Here is a 13,606-nt window from a genome sequence, read left to right on the forward strand (position 1 = left end):
TTAGTAATCTTATATTTTTACCGAATAATGACGTTTATGGAATTTAAATGCACAGTATTTTATGTTTATGTTTTGATACAAGTTTATGGTCCATTTATAAACAAACAGTTCTGATGATCACGAATTGATTGGTTTCGAAATTGTGGTCATTTGCTACGTTAAAATAAAAACACCCTGGAGGGTTATCACTTTGCAATTAAAACAAATAAGAAAATTGTGCAAACTTAAGAGTATAAAAGTTATATAGAGGGATAACATTGGATCTTTGATTAAGTAGCTGTTAAATCTTTCCGAGAAGGTACACTAGAACATCTTAGAATTTATCACTGAAACATAATGTCTTTAAATGATCAAAATACAAATCTGAATAAAAATAATGTGGTATACGATGTAGCAGAGGGTACAGTGGGGTATAACAAAAGAAAGGACAGGGGATTGACATTGTCAGGTCTCACTCACGAGTGTGGTGTTTTTGGAGCTATTGGAACTGGTGATTGGCCGACACATTTGGACATCGCACAGATCATTGCTTGGGGTTTAGTAGCTCTACAACATAGGCAAGTATTTTTTAGGAAATTAAGAACCGTTTTAATAGAATTAACACTTACAGAGGTCAAGAATCGGCGGGTATAGTAACAAGCGAAGGGAAATCTTCAAAACATTTCAATGTAGTAAAAGGAATGGGTTTAGTCAACAATATTTTTACGGACGATTCAATAAGAAAATTGAGAGGAAGTGTGGGCATTGGCCACACAAGATATTCAACTTCGGCTGCATCCGAAGAAGTTAATTGTCAACCTTTTGTGGTTCATACTGCTCATGGAGTTCTTGCAGTGGCTCACAATGGGGAACTAGTTAATTGTGATACTTTGAGAAGACAGGTATGTGTTCTTATAGTAATAAATAAACATGAATCTGTCAAGTGATGTAGTCAATGTCATGTCAATGTCAATAATACATATCATTAAACTGTACAATATGAATATATACAAATAACACAACATATGTTCATAAACATAGTATATCATATTTTTTAGGCTATTACGCCTAATGTTTTTACTAAAAATGTTTGTTCTAATAATAAGTCTTGTTTTAATGACTTCATAATTTTTGCATATACATTCATTGTATAAAAATATCACCTGTAATAGTTTTTTGTTTTTTTTTGTTCTGCAATTTATCTATTTGACTAAAAGGTAGTAAGATCATTGCAAAAACTTATAGTTATTATATCATGTTGTTTGAGATACATTTGTTTTTTTATCACGATAGAAATCATAGTAATTTTTGTCTTGTTTTTATTAATTTGAAGCAATTATAATCAATGCTTTTCGGTAAAGGTAACTGTAGCCATTGAAAAATATTCCCTAATTTCATTTATCAATCATATTTATTTCTATCAACTGTATATTAGCTTTTGCCTTTAGTTGTTACCAACTAAGATTATTTCCATTATCTTCTTCATTCTCATCCCCACTATCTTCCTATATTTTTGTCATTCAAAGGGGAGTTATATGAATAATATTAAAATCTTCGGCCACCCTTTATTCAGTTTTCAAAGGTCTGAAAATTATTTCAGTTGAGGCAAGTTGATGTAGTTGAATGTGATTTTTTACCAACTGATTTACCAAAACTAAAAAATATGGGTTAATATATTTATATTCTGCACTAACAAAAACTGCATGCTTTATACCATTTATAAACTTAATTGTATATTAACATTTTCTATTTATTTGCGGTTTTTACTGATTTATTATTAATATATTTAATATTTTAGGTTTTAGATCATGGAGTAGGTTTATCAACACACTCTGATAGTGAACTTATTACGCAAGCTTTATGTTTAAATCCACCTGAAGGTGAACCAAACGGTGAACCGGATTGGCCGGCAAGAATTAGACATTTTATGGATCTGGCACCTCTGAGTTATTCTCTGGTAATAATGATCAAGGACAGAATCTACGCCATCAGAGATCCATATGGGAACAGACCCTTATGTTTAGGAAAAATGCTTCCACTACATGAATGTAAGTTATTCTCATTATAGACCCTTAAACATAGCATAAATCTGTTCTTAACCTTCAGCATTAGCGGGAGAATGCGATGAAAGTAAGGAAGCCGAAGGATGGGTGGTATCCTCGGAATCCTGTGGTTTCTTGTCCATTGGTGCTCAATATGTGAGGGAAGTATACCCAGGAGAGATTATAGAAATGACCAAAGAGGGAATAAGAACAATTGATATTGTTAAAAGGCCTGATGGTGCTTCGCAGGCGTTTTGTATATTCGAATACGTGTATTTTGCAAGAACCGACAGTATATTCGAGGGCCAAATGGTTTATTCAGTGAGGCTCCAATGTGGAAAACAGCTAGCAATCGAACATCCAGTGGAAGCCGATCTGGTTAGCGCCGTTCCAGAATCTGGTAATGCGGCAGCACATGGTTTCTCTCGACAGGTATGTTTCTCCATAGTTCTCCAAGTATTATATATAATTTAATGGTTTTATGCAGAGTGGTATTTCTTTCGCTGAAGTATTATGCAAGAACCGTTATGTTGGAAGGTCCTTCATACAGCCCAGTAATAGGTTACGTCAACTATTAGTTGCTAAAAAGTTTGGCGCGCTTTCAGCCATGGTAAAAGGAAAGCGTATTATTCTTGTAGATGATTCTATAGTACGTGGCAATACCATTGGTCCTATTATTAAATTATTAAAGAACGCTGGTGCCACTGAGGTAAATTAACTATTAACATATACTAGCAACATACATTATCATTTAATCGTAATTAGGTCCATATTCGTGTTGCAAGTCCACCACTGAAGTATCCCTGTTACATGGGCATCAACATACCTACAAGAGAAGAATTAGTAGCTAACAAACTAAATTCCAAGGAACTGGCCAAACACGTTGGTAAGTATATTCAATTTAATATGGTATTAGATGTTTAATGTATTTTGATCAAATGAAAAGAGAAATAAGATGAAAATGAGAAGTATTAATGTAAAAAACTGTTAAATTCAATGATTTTAACATTTCTCTACATAAAATAACAGTTTTCGATTTAGTATTATTGAGTTATTCATTATATACAGACGCTAATCACAGAACGCTCAAAATTCCATTTTCAGCATCCATTACTTTTGTTGTTTAACGTTTATTGTTTGATTTTGCACCATATATCCTAATACAAGAGTCTAATTTTGGAGGATCATAGCAGGCTCACAAGAATCTGAATTTGCGACGTTGCCAGCCCTTGCAAATTATACCTATATTTAAAGAATATAATATAAACAGAATAAATTATCTTGAATTCACAAATTAACTTAAAATTTGTCTTGAAACTCAAGTTAAAATATAATACAAAAAGTACAATTTTCATCTCCTATAATATGTAACATGAAGAACCTTTTATAAGCAGATTCATTTTTAAAATAAATTTGAAAGGAGAAAGAAAACTCTTTTAAACATATTCAATTTTAAAATAATATTGAATGAAAATAAGAGAAAATAAAACAATGTATCAGATAACAAATGTAATTTATATGTCATAATATAAACATTACAATGTCAAATCAAAGTCGAATTCAACGCTTGCAGCTTCACTTTTATACCATATACCTTCATATGCCATATACGTTCATTTCAAACAATTTGCGAGCTGAATATCTTTATAAGTCAATAACTCTACCCTAATCAACTTTGCCATTGTCTAAATTATCTCGAATTTCTTCTATGCAATCATATTTTTATCTGATTTTTTAAGTCCAATTTTAATAAGTAATTTTCTGTCGGTTTAAATTTCAACGATAAAGTGGCGATTTTTATGTTTATGGCAAAGAAGTCCTAGAGGACCAAAAAAGTTCGAATATAATGAACTGCAAAAGTTATTGTGCGAAAACCCAATTCAAACGGTCAGGGGGCTTTCAGACTGTATAGCAGTTGATGAATCAACTATCTTCAAACATCTATATATGGAGATGGAAATGGGGGAAATTTAACTAAAAATGTTATAGAACCATCCAAACATCGCGGTTTCATCGCTTGCTAGACATAAATAGAAGAGTTTTCAGTGGAGTATTGCGACTAGCGATGAAATGTGAATCTATTACGATAATTCCAAGAGCATGGGTTAGTTCGGTCGTCAGTCAGCGACATCGACATCGAAGTAGAATACTCATTGTCATAAAATCTTGTCTTGTGCATATGGTGGGATTTCAATTTTAATTTTGTTCAAACAAATTTAACGATGTGTTATTGCCAATGCACGATGTGCAGAGGGAATAATAAATGCATAGTTACCTTCTTGTATACTTCTTTCTCGATCATAGTGTTCGGTAGTAAATGTTGTGAAGAATACACAACTGCAGCTTGAATGGAAAGTTCTACCGTAACTAGCGTACTTACCAGGCATAATGCCATAATCGCACTTGTTCAGATCGATACAGTCTGGTTTAATTGGCACACGGTTTCGAAATGCAGAAAAAGTACAAATATAGATCCATGGTTCGATCGCTGTCAAACCAAGATAGTTCGGTTTTGTCATGTTGCCAGAAAGGTGGGAAAAAGTTGTAGAGAATGAAAACATTTTTATCAAGATATATTGTACCAATTTTTCTCAATAAATGCCTTTTTATAGGGAAAAAAATGATTAGAATAGATGATGGCATTTATTTCCATTAAAATAATTATTTTTGCTTCTAGATAATTAAAAGTACATATGATATATAACAATTTAAATAATAATAGACTTGTATAAATAGTCCTTTCAATAAAACAGCCAATGCACGTCAAATATACTACCAAAAAGATGTATAATAGTAAGTAGTAATTTTTAATTTAGTCAAGTTAAAAATCACCACTCCATAATCAATCAAGTGCACAGAGTTACAGCGATTGTTGAAAAGGCATTCGAAGAAATTTCTCTACAAAATGATCAAATTGCTACCGTGGAATTACCATCGACTACTGGAATCATATCTTTTCGGAAGAAACATTTAGAGTGTCACATGAAGGGGCATTCTCAACACTTAAATCTATTTTGGCTGGAAGTAACTGACTAATTGCTGCAGTATCTATCTCTACACTGTTGATATCCCAACAACAAAAGAAACAACACTTGGAACATTTGCCGACGACACAGTTATCAGAGCAAAAGATATATCTCTTCCTAAAGATGTAAAAAAAGTACAAGTAGCATAAATAAGATCTGCAAATGGACTAGAGACTGGATAATATTCCAAATCTGTCCATGTTAATTTTGCGTTGTGGCGAAATGACAAAAACCTAATTATATCACCTGACGCATGTCCGATTCCTCGAACAGAATCGGTTAAATACCTCGGCATGACATCTCGATGGTAGCTTAAATTGGAAACATCACGTTAGACAAAAAGCAGAGCAGATTAGACGCAAAGTCACACAACTGTACCGGTTAGTCGGAAGATATTCTCAACTTGACCTAAAATCAAAGAGATTGATTTATCAGTCAATTATAAAGCCAATTTAGACCGATGAGGTGCAAATTTGGGGTTGCACTAAAACATCAGACCGTCTAGTAATCCAATACAGCCAAAACAAAGTTCTACGATTAATTACCAAAGTTTATCATTTGGTAACCAACGAAGCTCGATTACCTCGAAATCAAATGTATATACGAAGTGATCGAAGCTAAATCACAGTAGCGTGTAAGTAATACAGCTACTGGACAACACGCAGGAAATCAGAAGATTGAAGCAAACCAAACAATACGAACTTGTATAAGTATATTCTTAATTTTAGCTTAAGCTGTTTAGTTTTATTTTAATTTTGGAAATACATATCGGCTTAATCCCGTACTCGCCTTGCTTGTCTTTGATTGTACTAAGCACATCTAATATGAGAAGTAATTAATTAAAAACAAACCCAAGTTAAAAAGCGACATCTTTCTGTCTGATGCGTCGGAACATGTCGACCATGTTGTCAAATGTCTACGAAATTCCTAAAAATATTGGTGATAATAATTAGAGGTTACAGACTGGCAAACGTCATAATTTTTGATGACGTGCATTGGCTGTTTTATTGTATATACTATAATTAACAAAATACATAAAATTGAATTAACAATATTTTTCATTTAAGGTGCTGACACACTGGAGTATTTAAGTGTCGAAGGTTTAATAAAGGCAGTGCGATCAGATCTAAAAACAAAAAGTACAACCAAAGTTGGACATTGTACGGCTTGTCTCACTGGGGTTTATCCAGGAGGAGAACCGATAAAAAATCCTGATTTAGACTGGTAGTTAAGTTGTATACTAGTTTTAAGCTTTAATTCTTGTGATGTTACGAAATTTGGCTTAAGTTAAGATGAAATAGGTTAATGTTATTTATTTATTTTTATTTAATAAAATAAATTCATAAAATACGTTGAAAAAAAGTTATTAATTACAATTATTGTTTTCTGATTTCTATTCCACTTTTTTTTTAGTACTAATAACTGTCGGTTATTACAATAATTAGATCAAAATTTCTATTAGTTACTTTTTAAAATTCTTTAACATTGTTTCATCAAAAAGTGTATACGATTATGTAATATATATCTACTAATTTAAACACTAAAGATATTAAATCATCACGATAAATAGAAATTAATATCTTATAATATAAAATACCATATAAAGGAAATATAGATTTATTGCCAAACCAAATAATTTATTTCTACTTAAATTTTGTACGTCATCTTTAAAACATATAAAAATCTATTTAAATAAAAATAAATATTTGTATATTTTCCTGTATGTATTCCTATATAGCAGCAGATCCAGTTTAAGTTAGATTTAGCATTTATTGCGGAAGGGCACAGATGATTTACAGGTGGCCTTGATTTCTTGAACTTTCAATAACTTTTAACTTAACATCTTCATACATTACTGACCACCCTTTGCGTTTTTTGTCACAGATGTCAACACTTAAGAACCACTTAAAAGCAACTCTCGAAACTAGTATTCAAGTATTTTTATTAATGACTAGCGACCCGCCCCGGCTTCGCACGGGTGCAATGCTGATACTAAATTAAATACACTACAGAAAAAATATGAACGTTGTATATAAAAACATAGCGGCCCGCTCCGACTTTGCACGGGCATAAAATATATATGCCTATGTCACTCAATGAAATCATGATTAACATCGATCCAGTATTTTTGGTTCATTCATTACTGCCCTTGGCCTGCACGCATTAAATTTGGAGTAAAACAATTCCTCTTCCCCTATACTTACTATGAAGATTTCCTGCTATCTTTGGAATATCTAAATTCATACAATTTTTATTACATTACACATTTTTAAACGCAAATTTTAAATTTGTAATATCTCCGAAAATATTTGTTTAATTTACATGCTGTAAGGAACCATATTGATCTATATTAATTGCACACTGTATTTAAGGTACTTAATTCGATAAGGATTAATGCCGTATTGCTTAAAATAGCTTCGTAAATAAGCCATTTTCTCACGTAAAAAGTAAACAATAAAAATGGTTAATGTGGGTTATCCCTAAAAGATAAACATATACCATCGCGGACTTTTTTGTAGACCTTTTATGGTGTACAATACTGTAGTACATTAATTTGATCTAACTCGTAGGGTTAGGCAGCGTTTTTACTAATTGCTAAATAAGCCTAAAAAAATAGGTTAATTTACGACATCACGTTAGAAACCTCTGAAAATTAGCAATGTTGCCTTAGTATATTATGCATGTATTATACATATAAACCTTCCTCTTGAATCACTCTATCCAATGAAAAAAACCGCATCAAAATCCATTGCGTAGTTTTAAAGATTTAAGCGCACATAGGGATATAGGGACAGAAAAGGCGACTTTGTTTTATACTATGTAGTGAAGTACGTCTTCCATATAGTAAACACAGACATTATCATCTCAACATTCATTTTCAAGCTCTCCACAATTCCCTAAAGGCGAATCAAATGAAAAAAACTGAACTTTTGCGGAGTTCTTTAAATTATTTTTCAAATATGTTGTTTGAAGAATGTATGTTCCGCAATCCATGAGCTCTAATAGTTTGGAAAATGTTTCCAAACTATCTTGGTTAAATAAACTCAAGCCAAGGTATTTATTCGAATAGTATAAAATATTTCTTTTTAAAGAAGTAAACCTCCTCAAGTAGGACATTTGTTTTTTGGTGGGGGATTAAATTTTGCACTATTTAAGTACTTAATCGCTTTGTATCAAAGTTTCTCTTGTATTGAGCTTACGGTTAACCTTATCTTAAAAGATTTGCATTCAGGAGCTATTCATTTGGTTGAATTGCAACTAGCAAATTCGGGTATACACCTCCTAGATCGAGGATGCATTGTACTTACGTTGTACTCCGACTAAAATTATATTACTTAATTAATGAGTAATAATTTAATCACTAAACTGTATGAAAAACCCAAACATACTCTTTTCTACGTAAGGCAAAATGCAAACGAAACGAAATAAACCAATCAAATTTCTTCATGGCTTTTAGCATATTAATTAAAACAATGGGTACAAAGTAGTGACATCTAGATATTGGACGTCGCGAAACATTTCTCCAAAATTGAGTAAAAAGTTAAATCTCTCAAATTAAAATAAGCTTACTTAAGCGTAATACTTAAGTTAACACTAAAATTAATAATCACACTTTATAGAAATTCGTGATGTTGGTCCGCTTCAAACTTCTAGCTTCCATGTCGGTGTGATTTAGTAACAATATTTCATGTTGTGAAGCGTTAATTACGTGACGATAAGCTTTACTAACAATGGTGATGTTTTCTATTATTGAATTTAAGTTACCAATTTCTAGACCTAAATATACAAGGCACGTAAAATGTAACTTAAGAACAGCCAAAAATTTAAATATTAAAAAGGCAAATAAAACTACAGTATTAAAATTATCCACATTTAATGAATTATAAACAAGACACATTACTGAACACATAAAAAAGTTTAACTTTTTGTCATTCCCTCGCATACAATTGATTCAATTTCATCAATTTCTTTGGGGCACTTTCTACTTAACACAACAGGTCCATTTACTGTAATTAGTACATCGTCTTCTATTCTAACTCCTATGCCATGATATTGTTTTGGGACAGAAGATTTCTCGCTGATGTATATACCTGGTTCGATTGTTATAACCATACCAGGCTCGATTTTTATATTTCTACTTATTGACGGTGTGTCGTGAACATCCATACCCAAATAATGAGAGACATGATGGGGACACAACTGATAAGCGGCCTAAAATAATTTTTGAAAATATATTTTTTTATAATGTTAAATTTATTGTATTCCTTTTATGAATAACTGTAATTTTTGTGATATAAATATTTAACCGTTTGATTGTGACCCCAAAGGGCGTTTTCACATCTGCCGGCACCGACAAGGCACCGTATTTTGTTTTTATCATTTACAATACTAATGATTGTACCATTTGATGCTACTAATTCAATTAGTGTTACAATATCATATTTAAAGCTAGACATTTTCCTCTTTTAACCTTAAAAATATCTTTCTACACAATAAAAATCGGCGCCGACACGAGTGGAGAGATTGCTTCCCGCCGACATGCCGTTGCTGGCGACGACACGATATCGACGAGTATGAAAGGGTTCCATTTGTTTACGTGCGATTACGGGTCCACCGATATCGTTGTCGTGTCGGTTCAGGCAGGTGTGAAAACGCCCAAAACTCGGCAGTGTTTTACCTGTACTACATACCTTCATTATATAATTATCTGATGGTTGAACTCCCACTATACCTATTTCTTGTAATTTTCTTCCTAATAAGAGACACATGCATTCAAAGAGTGTGTCCAGACTGGGCATTTTAGCACATAATTGGATGAGTTCTTTTTGCACCTCCAATACAACTTCATAGATTTCACGTTGGCAATCGGTAAATTTTCCATTTACTGGCCACGTTCTAGTAATATCACTGGCATACCCATGATATTCACAGCCTAAATTATAAATATGTTTAAATGTTAAGTTTTGAGGCCAGTAATATTTAGAAAACTACCAGCATCCATAAGAACTAGTTCATTTCCATAAACCAATTGATTATTGTTAATATAGTGAATGATGGTAGCTCGATTACCACCAGCAACAACAGGAGGATAAGCGAGAAATTCAGCACCTCTGGCTCGACATTCATAGTCAACTTTAGCAAATAGTTGATTTTCTCCTAAAATGATACTTATAAATAATAAATTAAATTAAAGCTAAAGGCGAAAATTAAAAACATCTATACTGTATGGTTATCCAGTTAATTTAATTTGTAATCCATATAGTTAATATTTATAAATGTACTACTGAAGTAATCTAAAAAATATAATTTAATAGACATACCAATTCCTGGTCTAGAAAAAGACATTGTCTCTACTATTGATTTCGCCGCAATATCACATGATCTTTGCATTAAAGCTATTTCGGCAGGACTTTTATATAGCCTTAATTTATGTATGAAGTTTCTTGGGGAATCAAAGTTTTTATTCCCAGAATCTTTTAAATAATCTCTAACTGTATTGGCGGTCTCCATATTTACCTTAGATTCAAAATCATACCTACATAAATATTTGTTAACTAGCTGCATAAAAAAAAACTGATATATTATACCATAAATTAACACATGAAGATGATTTTCTAAATGAAGCCATAAAGTTTGGCAATTCACTTATAGGTAAACTTTGGTCTACTCCAAAAAATTCAGGAGCATCTTCTGGGTGCGTTCTAGGGCCATCCCACAATTCAGCATGATTATCTCTGTCTCTTGTAAATAGTGTTGTTCGGTGACCACTAAAATACAGCATTAACAAATCTTCTTTTTCATTGTACTACAATTTACCCAGGGCTTTGTGTAGATGTTATAACTACACAAGTATCAGGCTCTTGAAATCCAGTTAAATATAAAAAATCTGAATTTTGGCGAAATATATATGGAATTTTATCAGACATATATTGTTTTGTTGCAGCTGGTACTACTATCTAGAATAATTTAGTTAATAGAATAATTTTTAGTTGTATATAAGTTGGTAGTAAATACCATATGATTTTTAGAAGGGGCATTATTCTTTAATGAATAGTCTGAAATTAACTCCAATAACTTTTGCCTACGACATTGATATTCTTCCTTTTTAATCATGGGGGTCACTTCATTTTCTCCTAATAGATGGGGATGTGTATAAGGAGTTGGCTGCCCTAACGCCTTTTTGCTTCCAAAGTCACATTTATATTTACTTCTAGCTGCTTTTGTACATAGTTGTTTGGCAAAATCTAAGCAAATTTATTTATATGTTAAATATTTAAGATATTTAATAAGTTTAACTTACTATTTCCTTGATAAAAATATAATCCATTTTTGAGAGATATCATATTTTTGTACGAATATATATCACAGAAATTTGGAAGAAATATTAAAATATATACAACTTGATTTTTGACAAATATGTGTTATGACATTTAAATTGTTTTTAAATATATTTATACATAACCATGTATAAAACATGCGTTTTAAAATATTCTTTATATTTATTCCCTAATCTAGGTTTGATGTTATTAAAGTTTTTTATTAATTTTTTTGTACTATTTTTAGTTTATAGTTCACATATTCTTTAAAACAAATAATTTAAAAATATGTTCTACATATTTAGTTGCATATATACAGCCTGAAATATTTTTTATGTATATAATATAGTTAATAATATAAATAATGATTTTAGAATATTGATATATTAATTTGAACAGCTAAAATTCATTAATTCATTATAATCTTCACCAAATTGATGTTAAATTTTGACATATTTTTTTATAATAATAAGATTCATAACCTTACTTTTGGCATTTTCTGTATACACGGTTATACTGTATCCCCAATAGATTTAAATTTATCGATATCACAAAGTTTTTTAACATAAGATGTCCCAAAAAATTCACATACGGACAGCATCAGCTTCAAATAGAATTAAACCACTGCCTACTACTCAAAAATGTTATAAAATATTTACCCCCGGGGAAGTTGTAATAAACGCTTCTAATACAAATTTTGTTAGGTTTGATTTTGTACTCTAGCAATATTTTGAAAATATTTCTTATAAATATATTTTATTTTAGAGGCCATGGAACATATGAAGAAGATGGTGATCTTAAAGCTTCAGTTGCAGGAGTCAAGGAACAAGTAAATAAGTTAATATCAATTCGTCCTTTAAAAAGTAGGTATAATGGGCAAGTTGGCGAAGTCCTTGTTGGTAGAATTATTGAAGTACAACAGAAACGTTGGAAAGTTGATACAAATGCCAGATTAGATTCAATTTTACAATTGTCATCTGTTAATTTACCTGGTGGAGAATTGGTATGCTGATAATATTTAATGATTATTAAGAATAATAATTATTTTCGATATAGAGGAGAAGGTCAGTAGAAGATCAGCATATGATGAGGCAATATCTTCAAGAAGGTGATTTAATTAGTGCTGAAGTACAAAGTGTTTTTTCTGATGGTAGTTTATCATTACATACAAGGAGTTTAAGATATGGAAAGGTTGTTATTAATTAACTGCAATAGCAATTCTCTATTTAATATGTTTTTAGCTTGGTCAGGGTATTTTGATTAAAGTTTTTCCTTCTTTAGTGAAAAAGAGTAAAATTCACTTTCATAATCTACCTTTTGGTGTTAGTTTAATACTTGGCAATAATGGATATATATGGATCAGCCCTCCTATAGATAATAAAGATGAAAATGTTGGAGGTTTTATTCAAAATTTAGATGAGGTAAGAGTGATGTATTTTAATATCTATAAATTTGTTACATTTTTATTCACCTTTTCTTAGGTTATACCAAAGGATATAAGAGAAGCAATGGCAAGAACCAGAAATTGCATTTTGGCTCTAGCAGAAAATAAAATGATGCTGTTTGATACTAGCATTGTATTTGCATATGAAGAATCTTTAAAATACTCTGTTGCTGAGTTATTATTACCTGAAGCTATGATTGATGTTGCATTACTTACCCAACACAGGATACATATGTTGGAAGATTACGAATTTCAATAAGTTTATTTTTTATTAAATAATAAATTGATATTTTAAAGTTTTCATTTAGTTATATGTTAAGATTCTTTGGGAAATGACCATGTATTGTTAGTTTTTTACTTTGTTAATAAATTATGAACTCTATTTCGAATTGTTATAGTGAATGAGTTTTTATTATACAACATACTGTTAGTTGACGTCTCAATTCTTGTAGCAAATATTTTACCTGCTAAAGGTTCCATGATTATTAAAATAACAATTTTGACAATAATAAAATAAACTGGCTTACAGTGAATTTACTAGTAATTTAACTTTATTACAGTAATATAAAATAGCAGTGTTAAAGCTTAGCATCATTAAAGTTCACTATCATGATTAATAACTATTTATAATTATATGTGTATATTAAGTATTTTGTGTAGATGGCAGCTTAAAATCCACTTATAGGTCACTAATGTACTACTGAGGGCTACTGACATCACTAATATAAAAGTGACCTGGAAGTCACTGCTATTTTTCTATGGTTTCTAGTTATTGTTATGCTGTTTCTGCACCTACGA

The 13,606-nt window shown here is 31.1% G+C and overlaps 3 protein-coding genes across 3 annotated transcripts; 2 read left to right on the plus strand and 1 right to left on the minus strand.

The window, feature by feature from the left end:
* Window position 1: 1 nt before the first annotated feature.
* LOC143195844 (amidophosphoribosyltransferase) lies at window positions 2-6,750 on the plus strand. The gene is made up of 7 exons (XM_076403313.1): window positions 2-557; window positions 611-881; window positions 1,778-2,027; window positions 2,086-2,453; window positions 2,509-2,730; window positions 2,787-2,907; window positions 6,115-6,750. Exons 1-7 carry the CDS (start codon window positions 337-339, stop codon window positions 6,273-6,275), a joined length of 1,614 nt encoding a protein of 537 aa, XP_076259428.1. The 5' UTR covers window positions 2-336; the 3' UTR covers window positions 6,276-6,750.
* A 2,154-nt stretch (window positions 6,751-8,904) lies between these two features.
* Window positions 8,905-11,502, minus strand: LOC143195851 (xaa-Pro aminopeptidase 3). Its single transcript, XM_076403327.1, has 8 exons — window positions 11,349-11,502; window positions 11,063-11,292; window positions 10,865-11,004; window positions 10,636-10,815; window positions 10,369-10,583; window positions 10,040-10,204; window positions 9,739-9,980; window positions 8,905-9,259 (listed from the first exon to the last, which is right to left on the minus strand). Exons 1-8 carry the CDS (start codon window positions 11,389-11,391, stop codon window positions 8,966-8,968), a joined length of 1,509 nt encoding a protein of 502 aa, XP_076259442.1. The 5' UTR covers window positions 11,392-11,502; the 3' UTR covers window positions 8,905-8,965.
* Window positions 11,503-11,839: 337 nt separating this feature from the next.
* On the plus strand, window positions 11,840-13,341 carry Rrp4 (exosome complex component Rrp4). The gene is made up of 5 exons (XM_076403328.1): window positions 11,840-12,068; window positions 12,130-12,367; window positions 12,421-12,555; window positions 12,606-12,785; window positions 12,846-13,341. The coding sequence occupies exons 1-5, from the start codon at window positions 11,935-11,937 to the stop codon at window positions 13,065-13,067; spliced, it is 909 nt and encodes a 302-aa protein (XP_076259443.1). The 5' UTR covers window positions 11,840-11,934; the 3' UTR covers window positions 13,068-13,341.
* Window positions 13,342-13,606: the final 265 nt, after the last annotated feature.

The sequence above is a fragment of the Rhynchophorus ferrugineus genome, unplaced genomic scaffold, assembly GCF_030347505.1.
Source record: "Rhynchophorus ferrugineus isolate W39M unplaced genomic scaffold, kcgeb_rfMv2 rfM4, whole genome shotgun sequence".
NCBI lineage: Eukaryota > Metazoa > Arthropoda > Insecta > Coleoptera > Curculionidae > Rhynchophorus > Rhynchophorus ferrugineus.